General features: G+C 34.5%; 1 protein-coding gene across 4 annotated transcripts in view; it reads left to right on the forward strand.

Moving 5' to 3' along the window:
- Positions 1 to 14,619, forward strand: part of LOC127847194 (collagen alpha-1(I) chain-like) — a 147,929-nt gene that overhangs the window by 77,933 nt on the left and 55,377 nt on the right. For all 4 annotated transcript variants that reach the window (XM_052378920.1, XM_052378921.1, XM_052378922.1 and 1 more), the window contains exons 6-7: positions 1,157 to 1,285; positions 14,235 to 14,619. The exon at positions 14,235 to 14,619 is cut by the window's right edge and continues 166 nt beyond it. In XM_052378920.1, coding sequence (XP_052234880.1) covers positions 1,157 to 1,285; positions 14,235 to 14,619 — 514 coding nt within the window. The remainder of the gene's footprint in view (positions 1 to 1,156; positions 1,286 to 14,234) is intronic.

The following is a 14,619-nucleotide window of genomic DNA, read 5'->3' on the forward strand; positions in this document are numbered from 1 at the left end:
GTAGATTGATCATGACTCGCAGATGACCCCTATTGATTTTGAGGTCACTAGGTCAAAGGTCAAGGTCACGGTGACCCAAAATATTAAAATGGTTTTCGGATGATAACTCAAGAACGCATACGCCTAGGATCATGAAACTTCATAGGTAGATTGATCATGACTTGCAGATGACCCCTATTGATTTTGAGGTCACAAGGTCAAAGGTCAAGGTCACGGTGACCCGAAATAGTAAAATGATTTTCGGATGATAACTCAAGAACGCTTTTGCCTAGGATCATGACACTTCATAGGTACATTGATCGTGACCCGCAGATGACCCCTATCGATTTTCAGGTCACTAGGTCAAAGGTCAAGGTCACAGTGACAAAAATTGTATTCACACAATGGCTGCCACTTCAACGGACAGCCCATATGGGGGGCATGCATGTTTTACAAACAGCCCTTGTTGCAATTGTTTTACTGTTGCTGGCATTTCATAGGCCAAGACTGCATGGTTGTAGTACAGATGTTGTAAGGTTGCAGTTTGCCCTGACTGTGTTGTCAATCTTAATTAATTGAGGTCACCAACAATGTTATAAAATTGGCGGGCCACAAAATGTGATCATATCATTTGTATAAGTTGAATCTTATAATATTTAAACCACTTTTATTCTCAATTTTGAAGCATTTGGTTGCAAAACAACATAAACTCTAATTTTCCAATTTTTGTCAAAACACAGTGATTTTTCCCCATTCCCATAATGCTAAAAAAAAACTGTGGTTTGGGCAGTTGCCTTGGGTATTGGGTTTAGTGGTGGTAAGGAGGGGTGTGTGTATTGGGCTGGGAAGTTAGCTTGATGGTGAGAATTTTATGTAACCGAATAAAAAACCCTAATGGGACTTTAAAAAATAGCAGACTTGACAAACGGCAGGTAATACATGTTTGCAACCTGGTTGTAATCCTTTGTCTTAGAGGTAAGGGTGGCGTAGTGGATTTTATGTAGGCCTTGCAGCTGGAAAGTCATGGTTCGATCCTCACTGTGGTAGCATTCTTAAGATCTCCTGCAAAGATACCAAGCATTGGTTCTACCAAGGAAGCAGACTTTAGAGTGTTTCGATAAGCCTTAGCCTTTGATGCAATCAAGCTAAAATAATAGGTTTAAACTTACTTTCTCAGGGTCTAGACTTTGCGTAGAAGGGGGTCGACCATGTGTCGACGATTCTGCGTGTCTTTTGGCCTCGCAGTTTTGCGATGACATCCCACAATGTAATGATGGCAGTGATGAATGGCCGTCAAGATGCCAGAGTGAGTAGAGTAATCTCCCTTTAGCATGTCAGAGATGCTTCTGCACGTCACCTCCGTTGTTAAGTTCTAATGTCATTCACTTTTGGATGGAGACTTTTACGGCAAAATGTTTTGTTTTGCTGGAGCATGTTTGTTTTTGTTGTTGCTTGAGTGTAAGATAATATTTCTTGCGAATTTCTGATTTTGTTATTTTTGGATCATCATAGACTTTGAGGGCAAAAATATTTATGTTTGTGTTGTTCTAAATAAGGATAAAATAATATTTCTGTATTAAGTAATGTTATGTTGCAAGACAAGCTTTAGCATGCTGACACCTCTTTTGTTCATTTACAATGTTGTTCACCTTTGAATGGAGACTTTTACAGCAAAATGTTTTTGTTTTGCTTCTGCATGTCACCTCCTGTGTTAGTTTTCACTGTCGTTCACCTTTGGACGGAGACTTTTAACTGCAAAATGTGTTTGTAGTTTCTAATGTGTTAAATAAGTTTCAATGAACATTTTTATTATCCGTTTTTTCTATGTTTGTAATTCTATTTTTCTACAACAATTATTGATAAATTTGATACAAGTGTTGAGTTACGATGATGTGCAAACCATGCAAATCCTATATCTTGTGCAATTTTTGTCATATCTAAGAAAAGAACTTTATTTAATACAGCTGGGTTAACGAGAGATATGGGGCTGAATATATGAAGCATAGCTTTTAAAAAAACTGGGCTTAATGCAAGTGCAAGTGTCATAAAAAAATTAGCTTGTGCAATTTGCACAGGCTTGTCATTGACAATATTTTTCGCTTGTATGGTATTTTTGGTTGAAATGAAGTCTGTATGAAAATCCAGTTTAGGCTGAGAGTGTCATCCATTATTAGCCTGTTTATACTGCATTGGCTCATCTAGGACGACACTCAACGCCCGTGCATTAAGCTTCGTTTTCCCAGAACATGGCTTATATTGTTTCATACAACAATTTTCTCTTTTCACTGTGCCTGCTAATAACTTTTGTCAATTTTTGCAAATTTTGTCAAGCACTTGCTCAACCTTGCTGTTGTTGTTGTTGTTTTTGTTGTTGTAATCATTGTTCTTGTTTTATTAATCATTGTTGTTATAGTTATTGCTGTTGATTTCCTTTCAATGATTGGCAATCCTCTTGACTGGCCTCAATGTTCTGAAAGAATCTGCGATGTATGCGATAAAATATTTATGCTTCTGCAATAAATAAATGCTACGTTCAAGGACACACAACTCAGGAAAGTGTGGATGATGCTCAATTTTCTTTAAAAGTATTATCATAACGCTTTTAAATAACAGTTTATGTTAATAAAAAATGTGACAAAAAACACTTATTCTCCCCCCCCCCCCCCCCCATGTTCAAATACATGCTCTATATACGACAAACTTTAAATTAAAAGTTTATTTATTTCCATATTAAGAATATTCAAAATCTCTTCATTTTATGTTAGATCTATAGTTTCTTTAACCTTTATGTGACTTTGTCATAAATTTGATCGGTTTCCTTTTTCAATTTTTCTACTGAATACTTTTTAACGAAAAGTGTGTTGTTACCAAGTTTTGTGTGGTCCTATGAATTGATTTGATTTCACAAATACAAAATATCTCCCAAGAACAAATGCATCAAAAACATGAACAGTTGCAATAAATTTAATGAAATTAAGATTAAACCATGCTTGTAAATGTTCGTGATTTATTAAGACTGTATTACATTGTGATTCATTGTAGATTTACTGCAGTAATGTTGCAGTTCAATATTGAAATGCAGAAGACACAAGCTCAGCTAAACATTCTTTAAAAACATTGGTTGGATATACAAAGGGAATGACTCAAAATGGTGGAAAGTTCTTTATCCTTGAGCAAATAAAGCTGAATACATTTTTGTTCATTATGCAGTTTGCTTTTTTAAAGTTGTCTGTGCGGTTCTTTCATGAAATGCTGTACTAAATTCTAGACATGATGTGCTTTTGCTTCAGTCAGGGAACATGTACACAAAAGGTCACAATTTTTGTTTAAGACAGATTCTGGTTTAATCGCTTGTTGTTATACTATACTGCCATTATAGAGGAGATAATATGCATCATCAGTAAGAAATGTGCATCATCAGCAGTAAGAAATTTGCATCAGCAGTCAGAAATTTGCATCAGCAGCAAGAAATATGCATCAGCAGTAAAAAAACTTGCATCATAAGCAGTAAGAAATATGCATCATCAGCAAGAAATTTGCATCATCAGCAAGAAATTTGCATCATCAGTAAGAAAGGTGCATCATCAGTAAAAAAGGTGCATCATCAGTAAGAAATTTGCATCATCAGTAAGAAAGGTGCATCATCAGTAAGAAATTTGCATCATCAGTAAGAAATTTGCATCATCAGTAAGAAATGTGCATGATCAGTAAGAAAGGTGCATCATCAGTAAGAAATTTTTATCATCAGTAAAAATGTTGCATCATCAGTAAGAAATTTGCATCATCAGTAAGAAATGTGCATCATCAGCAAGAAATTTGCGTCATCTGTAAGAAATGTGCATCATCAGTAAGAAATATGCATCATCAGTAACAAATGTGCATCATCAGTAAGAAATGTGCATCATCAGCAAGAAATTGGCATCATCAGTAAGAAATTTGCATCATCACTAAGACATTTGCATCATCAGTAAGAAACTTGCATCATCAGCAGTAAGAAATATGCATCATCAGTAAGAAACTTGCATCATCATCAGTAAGAAATATGAATCATCAGTAAGAAATTTTCATCATCAGCACTAAGAAATGTGCAGCATCAGTAAGAAATGTGCATCATCAGTAAGAAATATGCATCATCAGTAAGAAATATGCATCATCAGTAAGAAATGTGCATCATCAGTAAGAAACTTGCATCATCAGTAAGAAATTTGCATCATCAGTAAGAAAATAACATAAAAATACAGGTACCATGATCAGTAAGAAATTTGCACTCAGTATTACTGGTAGTTGCTTGAGCGATAAGATAACTCCAGTAATACAGACAATTAGGAATATACCTTAACGTCTTCAGGGTTGGATTAGGTAATTGAAAACAAATTCAAGACAAAATGCTATCCGAAATTCATATTGGTGCTTAGTGATCTAGTAGGAAGGTTTGTTTTTCTTGTCATTAGAAGCGTAATTTGCCTAATTGTTGCTACGCTTAGAATGCCAAGTTATGGTCCTTTTTTGCGGTGATTCAGTTAGAGAAAACATTGGTTCAGCACTTTACAACTCATTGGCTCAGGAATGTTAATGGATGTCGGGGAAGTTGTCTCAAATTCAAGTTGAATTCTTACGATGTCATTTTGACATTATGATGGCTGAGGCTGATGAGATTAAGATCCACTCCCACTATAACTCCCCACTTTCAAACCTGCATATCTTGCAGATTATTCTACACACTTTAAAAATATTTAAGATTTTGCCTGCCTGGAAATTGCTGTTTGTCCATCTTGTTTTTTGCATGCTAAGAAATAAGTGTCCTGGCAGTTATTTGAAATTTTACGAGTTTTGGCATTAAAATTGTAATTGCATCTTCTTATTTTTGTACATATCTAATGAAAATATTCACAGTTGATTACTGCAGAATGTTTATGTTTTATGAAGAAAATATGCACCAAAACTTTATTGCCTCTATATACACCTGCAGAGGACAGACAATGTAAAGCATTCACAATTTTTTCTAATTATTAATGGCACTCATAAATAGCAACAAATATGTTCATGTGCACCTTAAATATTAGATTACCCAAGACATGCAATCATAAAATTGTCATGTGTTTTATGTCTGGCTTTCAATACAGCTCAAATACATGTGTACAGTCTAATTGATTTAAACATATTTTCCTCTTATTAATTCAGCTATGTTTTCATCATAAAAAACAAAACGCATTCTTCAGGAGGTTCTGCGAGAGAAGTTTCAATGTGATGTATGTTTGTTGTTGAAGCTATTCCAGTTAAAAACATGTGATTTTTGTCCTGTGTGCTATTTACATGATACAATTCTGGGAAAGATATGTTTATTTGATTTACGTTTGTTGTTGAATTTATTGCAGTTGAAAAAAAACAACATCCGTTGTTTCCATTTTGCTCATGAAAGAGATAAAATAAAGCTTTCCGGCAATCTGGATGAAAGAGAGGCATGACCAAGCTGCTAGGTGTTTTGGCAGAGTCTTTTGGCATACAAGCTTTTTCTTGATCATGATCATGAAATGCTTGCAACAATATTTTTTGCAATAGATTAAAGATGATAAGTTCTCAGCAAGTTAAAAAATAGTGTTTGGTGTTAAAAGATGGTTGTTATCTGTTTTATCATTTGTGAAAGATTACTTTGTTTGAAAAGAAAGTATATAATCAGATTAGCAAATTTTTGGAAATTTGGGAATATCTGGTTTTATTTATGCATTCCTGTGGCTCCTTATGAAATATCAGTGATTCAAAACTGTTAATTAACTTTAGTGGTTTTCTTTTTCACTGTTTCATAGTGAAATAATATAATTATTTTAATGTCATGACCGCATACTTCGCCATAATAATTCTCTAGAAAAGTAAACAATCAGTGGAAAACTAAAAATATATAAAGAAATTGTGTTGGTTTCATTAGATATAGTCATAGCCATTAATGAAAATAATAATTTGTTGTATCGTTTGTTAATTAAATTGATAATGTACCAAAAGCAATAAATATACTCCATATATTTCTTTATCCTAATGTTGGACAAAGCTTCCAAACTGATTTTATTAAGCAACCTTTTCAGGTTTTGGTAAATTGACAAAATTGAAAACAAATTGTTTCAAATTTGAATTGTTTGTAGTAGTTATGAAATTTGTTTGCAAACAGTATTACTGAACATTAACATTGCTCTAAAGTATCAATTATGTGCATACTTTGATGATTTAAAAACCTTAAAATTATAAAGCGTTGCAAACCCGAAATGATTGAATAATTTGGAGAGTTCTCTGCAATGTCATGCATTAAATGACAAACTTCAAAACATGCCAATATCTGTGAAAAGATCACTGTAAGATTCTGTAGAACTTCTGTATTTTAACAATCTAGATAAGTCAAGATGCTTCACATAGTGGATTACTAATATAAATGATTTTTCCATTAAAGTATTTTAAGTTCTTTATTTAGAAATAGGATTCATGGGTAAATTTGTAATTTTCAATAATGTGAATTGTTTAAAAACAACTACACATATTTTTATATGATTTAAGAGCATTGATTTTTCAAACCTAAAGGTTTAGTACAAATTCTATGCATGTCATTATGTCTGCAGCAAAAAATATGCACGTAAATGTTCTTAATTCTTCATGATTCACATTACGAAAGTGTCTTCAAATGTGTATTATTTACCATGGAAAAAGACTGCACCTTTTCGTATGTGCCTGTCTGGGTTTGTGATTTGTGTCACATTAATTTTGGATGACTGAACCTGCTACTGACTGTCACAGATTGTCTGATATTGATAAGGCAGTCAAATAAGCGATCAATCAAGAGAGAATTTACAAACATGTGCAAATAGTGGGGCAAAAATTTGTACAATTACACCATGTCATGAATATTTTTTAACTGAATGAAACTTGTAGTTGTTATATACTGTGAAATCATTATTATTTTAGGTTGATTTCAATTGAGAAAGACTTTACAAATGTGTGCAAATAGTGGGGCAAACATTCATAATTACACCCTGTCATAAATATTTTTAAACTAAACCAAACGTGTAGAATAAATTATTATGTGAAATTATTATTATTTGTCGGTCATTATTTTAGGTTGATTTCAATTGATTTACAAATGTGTGCGAATAGTGTGGCAAAAAAACACACAAATTACACCCTGTCATAAATATTTTTTAACTGAATGAAACTTGTAGTTTCGTACTATAAAATAATTATTGGTGGGACATTATTTTTTGTTGATTTCATGGCTTGGCCTGAGATCAACAATTAACACAAACACATCAGAAAATTAAGGACGATTTAAAAAAAAATAAAATTCTATAATCAGAAATCTACAAAATTTTATTTACGTGTCCACGAAAAAGTCATTTTTTGAAAAAAAACAAACATGAAATTTCAAAAATACAATTATAAATTATTTTAAAGAAGTAAGGTAAAATAAATAAAGCAAAATATACCATGTCATAAATATTTTAGAAGGGAATGAAGCTTTTTAAATAAGATGGTGTTTTAAAGACAAAATGTATATTTTTTTATCTCTTTTAATTTATTAAAATGTGTTTTGTTATGTTTTGTCCTGAAAGGGAAACTTTTTCACTTCTTTTTTTATTTTAATTATAAAATGAAGCAGATTATTATGTAAAAGTTAACTGTCTTATAACTTAAACAAAATGTAATGTATATTAATTATAGTTAATTGAAAACAATTAAAGGTAACTCTGGACTATTTAATAAGCAAACTTGTGATATGGTTACTCCCCTTTGCTACCACTGTAACAGTTATGTCCCCTACAGATATTTCTTGGGAGAATACCATAGCTTTGATTGTCACCTGTTTGTACACCTTGTTCCATACTTTCATTCTTACTTGTATACCCTTTTAATGTTTTTGCCATGTGGAATAAATCTGTCTATGAGACAGACTCACTTGATTGGTGGCAGTGTTTTTTTTTCGTTTGAAATCAGGGCTGGTATCCGGCCTGATTCCCCCCAAAAAAGTATTTATTTATCCAAAATGGGACCAACAAATTCCCAATTGAAGGTTAAATTTCTTTTATTTTTTTAGGTTAATCTCCCATCCAGCACTAAAAGATACAGTTTTGTGAAATTTAATTATTAATTAAAAAAAAAATTAATTCTCATTTATGAAGCATTTGTTAGCAAAAAAAACAACAACACCCAGACCGGGTCACCTTGGATTGGGAAGAATCGCGGGGTTTTGACTAAAATTGGGATGTTAGTGTTGTTGTTGCTAACAAATGATTTAATATGGAGAATTCGCATGTTTTCAGTAGTACATTTATTAAGGTTCAACTTATAGAGCTGAATAGGATATAAACTAAATGTTGAGGTAAAAAAAAATGTATTGTGTGTGAAATTCTTCAATAAGGAATTTGTTGGTCCCATTTTTAAAAAATATGTACCTTTTTCCATGGGGAATGGAGTCAAGTACTGGACCCAAATTTGAATGAAAAAAACTCACTAAATGTGTGCTAAGTTGCTACCTACACACCAAGGAAAAGTGTGAGTAGCTTATCCAGCCGCAAAGTTGTGGCTGAAGTACAGTTTAATAAAGCGAAAATCCACACAAACCAACAAATGTATCGGTCTGCAGTTTGCATGTATACTGTGCCAAAATTGTTGCGACCTTGGTTTCACGTGATAAGGATTATATATAACCCCACTTTTTCTTATATATAACTTCAATATTTTGTCTGTGGAAATAAATTTCAGGTATGATCTGAGACTAGGGTTACACTCTACCCATTAATCTCCCGAATTTCATGAATGGAACTCTTGTATTAGTGACACAATTTATTATCCTAGATTTTTCCATACAATCAATGGCTGTTGTGAACTTTGGTTTATAAATTGATGCAATTCCACTTTGCCTGTATTATATGGGGTCTGACTAAGATTTTTTTTCGTAAAGAGCTTATTTTAAAAAGAATTAAAGGGACCTTTTCACAGAGTTTGGAATGTTTTGAAGTTTTTAATTAAATGCTTTAAATTGATAAATGTAAATATCGGAATCAGTTCCAGTATAAAACAAAAATAAAATTAAAGAAATAAAAAATGTAATCCACACCTGGGCTGGAACCACTGACCCTTGGAGTAAAATTCTAGCGCTTAAACCACTCTTTCGTCTGTGCTTACGATACACTGTATGTATTTTATTCCTAATATAGGCAATCCTTGTTATGTAACAAAACATAACAATAATAACAAAACTAGCCAAATTATAAAATCCTTTCGCATTTCTAATGCTTGATTATTTTCAGGTTTTTAAATCGTCGAAAGATTCATACAATCAATATTTTAGAGCATGGTGCATGTTCAGTGTCCCAGCAAATGACCATAGCTACAAGGAAAATTTGCATATCTGAAAAAATGTTTTTCAATTGTGTCAATTTATCAAAATGTGAAAAGGTCGATACAAACGTGAGGAAATCAATTTATTTGGAGAGTTCTGGATAATTTGTTATATTTTGTGACACTACGTGGATTGCTTATATAAGTATAAAAATAGACCACTCAATGTATGAGCATGGATGGCTCAGTGGTTGAAGTGCCAGTCTTTTACACCAAGGGTCAGTGGTTCGAGCCCATCTGAGGATTACATTTTTATGCCCCCGGATCGAAAGATCAGGGGTATATTGTTTTTGGCCTGTCTGTCTGTCATTCCATCATCAAAACTTTAACCTTACATTAAAGTTTTGCAATAACTTTTGAAATATTGAACATAGCAACTTGATATTTGGCATGCATATGTATCTCATGGAGCTGCATATTTTGAGTGGTGAAAGGTCAAGGTCAAGGTCATCCTTCAAGGTCAAAGGTAAAAAAAAAAAGCATCGCATTAGGGGGCATTGTGTTTCTGACAAACACATCTCTTGTTTTGTTTCTTTAATTTTAATATTGTATTCTACCGTAGCTATTTATTTGCAATGTTTACATTTATTAATTTAAAGCATTTAATGACAAACTTGCATAAGTGACACATTCTGTTAAAAGGTCTCTTTAAATCCTGCTGACATAATATGAATGTCAAGGTCATATCTTATCTGTGGGTAGATTTTCATTGATGAATCACTGTATTTTTTACAATGGCTTGAGTGGGTACCTATGACTCACTAACAAGAGTTGATATGGGCCATGCTCTGTGATAAAGGGGTATGATGCATGTGCGTAAAGTATCGTCCCAGATTAGCCTGTACAGCCCGCACATGCTAATCAGGGACAACACTCTCCGCTTTTATGATATTTTTTGTTTAAAAAAAATCTCTTCTTAGTAAAAATCCAGCTTAGGCGGAAAGTGTCACCCCTGATTATCCGGTGCAGACTGCATAGGCTAATCTGGGGCAACACTTTATGCACATGCATTTAACCCCGTTTTCACATAGCATGGCTCATATTTATGTTTTAATGCTGCCCCAAAATTTTTGGGGGGAGCATATAGTCGCCGCTTCGTCTGTCCGTGCTTGTGTCCGTCCGTCCGTGCACAATTTTTGTCCAGGCTATTTCTCAGCAATTAATGACCGTAATTCAATTAAACTTTATGGGAAGCTTCACTACAAAAAGATGTGCATATTATCAGCCAGTTCTGGTCTGATGATTTTTCACAGAGTTATGGCCCTTTGAAATTTTCCATTAACTGTACACATAGTGCAATTCTTGTCTGGGCTTTTTCTCAGGAACTAATGTCTAGAATTCAATGAAACTTTATGGGAAGCTTCACTACCAAGAGGAAATGTGCATATTATCAGCAGGTTCTAGTCAGATGATTGTTCACAGAGTTATGACCCTTTTAAATTTTCCATTAACTGTACATAAAGTGCAATTCTTGTCAGGGCTATTTCTCAGGAACTAATGTCTGGAATTCAATGAAGCTTTATGGGAAGCTTAACTACCTTGAGGAGATGCGCATGTTATTTGTGGGTTCTGGTTAGATGATTTTGTTTAGAGAGTTATGGCCCTTTAAAAATTTTAAGTTGCTAAACCATCGTATTATTTTGTCCAAAGTTATGCCCCTCAAGACGTTTCTTTTTATCTGAATATATAGTGCAATATTGTGACAAAAAAACCTTTGGGGAGCATCACCCGTCTCAGACGGATTCTTGTTTTTTACAGTGAAATAGGCTCAAGTCATGTGACACTAGTGTCTTTGCACATTTTTTGCTCAATAACCTTAGAAACATAAATAACTTAGCCCTAAAATTATGCCTTGTGGTATAACAGACATTGGCTCAAGATTTTGGTCAAGGTCATTTTTTTGCCTCTGGTCAATTAATTTCCGCTTATTTATCATGTAACAGCAGCTGCTTCAAATAAAAAACTGTTAAGAAATTTCTAACATGTAACCTGAACTCATTTGGCTTGCGAGATTCACTGTGGCCCTTAATTGCCCAGTCAAATCGGTGGAGGTGGCTGGATGCACTGTATCATAATGTTACATCTGCCCTTTATTGTTGTTCTTTAACCCTTTGCATGCTGGGAAATTTGTCGTCTGCAATAATGTCGTCTGTTGAATAGCATTTTCTTTGATTTTTTTCAAAGAATACTATCAGAACAGAAAACAGTTTGGATCCTGATGAGACGCCACGTTCTGTGGCGTCTCATCTGGATCCAAACTGTTTGCAAAGGCCTTCAAAATTCGGTTCCCGCACTGAAAGGGTTAACATAATTTCTGCATAAAATCTCAAACACCTTCCTTACATTTTTATGAATTATTATTTTCTCTGTATTAACCTTTCCCTCTCAGATACAATGTACGTATTTTCACTTATTTGTAATCCCTCAGAAAATATATTTAATTAAAGACTTTTCTTACTAGATTCAAGTTTTTAAGGCTTCATCTGCAAACCTTAGATACTGATGAGCAGCTAACAGCATAAAACCTCCCAGGCGAAATGAAGGCCATATGACCATGGTTTACCATGGCTAAACCATGTTTGACCATGGTAATATGACCATGGTTTACCATGGTAGACCACATTTTGTTAAATGGCACCGCAGTCTTTGGCCATGGTCATTATGACCATGGTTGACCATGGCCAAATTCCATCATCATGATGACCATGGTCAAAGACCGTGGTGCCATTTAACAAAACATTGTTGCGATGGTAATATGACCATGGTCTACCATGGTAGACCATGGTCTACCACGGTAGACCATAGTCATATGGCATTCATTTTGTAAAATGGCACCACGGTCTTAAGTGGTCATGTTTTCGATGGAAAAAGGCTGATAATAACTGCTGGAATTTCTGCAGGAATTTCCTGGAGAATTCCAGGGAAAAGGTCAGGCTTGATAGGTTTTTTTTAACAAAACTAGAAATAAAAGGCAGTTTTACTTTCATAATTAACTTTTTGGCATTGAACACTTGTGTGGAAAGGCTCATAGTCCTTAAGGGATGTGTCCAGGGCCATTGAATTACTGAAAGAATTTAAGATAAAATTCAACATTGTAATAAAATCATTTGAATTGCTAACACTTCATCGGCATGTTGGTGAACAGTTTATGAGGATGAAATGATTGGTAATGCTTCTGATTCTGTTGATGACAAAAACATTCATAAAGCAGAGGAAAGAGTGATACAATGTAGCAAAATTGGGAAACATAAGTGAACACAGTGCCAAAGAAGTTGAAATGAAACCAGTGGCTGATGAGTTTAGGCGGTAATTTATTAAAGACTTACATTTACAAATAACATAAACCATGTGGCTTCATTCAGCTTGCTTCTGTTTCAACTTCCTGTACACACAATATTCTTCCTTTGTAAAAACAGGGATGCAACCCAGGGGAAGTGATGACCATGGTCACCATTGTTTTTGATGGTTGACTATGGTATTTGAATGTTGTTTACATAAAATATGCAATAATATTTATTGTTCTTGGAAGAATTAAAAGCACAGTTTAAGAAAGTTTTAAGGTCATCTTATTTCAAGAACAGTTTAAGATGATATAAAGAACACATGTACAACAATTAACATTATTGCATATTTTATGTAAATGAACATTAAACATCATGGGAACACTATAATGAAAATAAAAGTAATTTTGCTGATCATGGTCCATATTTTAATTTAACATGGCCAACTAATAATATTGGTCTGTCTTTTGTCACGATTGCCGACCATGGTCCATGTTTTTTGTGACCATGTCCAACCATGGTCTGTCCTTTGTCTGCATTGCCGAACATGGTTAACCATGGTTACCATTGCTGACCATGGCTCATGTTTTTGTGACCATGACCAACCATGGTCCTGATCATGTTCCACCATGGTTTTTGATGGCTGACAATCAGATACCATGGTCAGCCATGAAAAACCATGATGACCATGGTCTACCATGGTCATCATTTCGCCTGGGCTGAACAGACTGCGATTTACTCGCAGGCTGTTCTGGTTTTATGCTCAGTTTGCACATAACTATTTTCACTTGGCTTCTGAGTGTTAAAAACCACTGACCTTGAGTAAAGGTCAAGGTCACACAGATTGGGTCAGTTCATTTAAAGTAAATTGTTCACAAATGTATGTCATTTCTTTTTAAGTATGACATAAGATATCTTAATTTAATTGATGAACACCTGAACTTAAGAGCTCAAGGATTTTAGTAACAAAGACTAAGGAAATGTAAATTAATAAAAAAACAAGTATAAACTTAAATCCCCTGGGATTAGAACCTGGGCCATCAGGATACATAGGCTTGATAAAGGTCCATGTCCTTTTAACCCTTAACCTTTCCCGCTCAGAAGCAAAGTTAAAATGGCTACATGCAACCATAATACCAGAACAGCCTGGGAAGGGCTCATCAGTACCTTAGCCTTGGATTAGAAATGAAGCCTTTAAAACACGAATCTATTAAATAAGGTCTTAAATTTTTATTTATTTTATTTGTGACTAAAAATACTGCAAGGTGAGTATCTGGGTGGAAAAAGGTACATTCATGGTGAACTTTGAATACATCAATTACTTTTTTGATTAAATGCTTTCAGAGAAAACTGGGCATAATGCATGTGCGTATAGTGTTGTCCCAGATTACCCTGTGCGGACTGCAGGAACGACACTTTCCGCCTAAATTGGTTTTTCACTAAGAAGAGACTTCATTTAAACGAAAAGTATCATAAAAGCGGAAAGTGTTGTCCCTGATTAGCCTGTGCAGACTGCACAGGCTAATCTGTGGTGACACTTTATGCAAATGCATTAAGCCCAGTTTTCTCAGAACAAGGCTCATTTTATGCTTGCAGAGAATGGCGTAGTCGACCTACTTGTGATGTTAGGCACAGGAGACGCAGCCCGTGGGATAGATTTCACAACTTTTGCCAAAGAGGGCCCTGTTTTCACACTTCGGCCCGTTCAGGGGGTCACCATTAGCGAACCTGTCATTAAATACATCAGCGAACCTCTAAGTGACTTTCACATAATGGTCGTTTTAAAACTTCAGGCGCCAGACGCCATGCTTTTTTCCATAGAAAGTCCAAACCATTTAAAATCTTTAGGCGTGCAGTTACAGTCTGTGATGGAAGGTGGGAGTCGTAGGACGAAGGTGATTCTATATCACACACCGAACACGAGGACCCAGTCCAGGTCGAGTTTTAGTCATGTGACTATACCAGATATTCTTAATAGATG

Source organism: Dreissena polymorpha, chromosome 10 (assembly GCF_020536995.1).
Source record: "Dreissena polymorpha isolate Duluth1 chromosome 10, UMN_Dpol_1.0, whole genome shotgun sequence".
Classification (NCBI taxonomy): Eukaryota; Metazoa; Mollusca; class Bivalvia; order Myida; family Dreissenidae; genus Dreissena; species Dreissena polymorpha.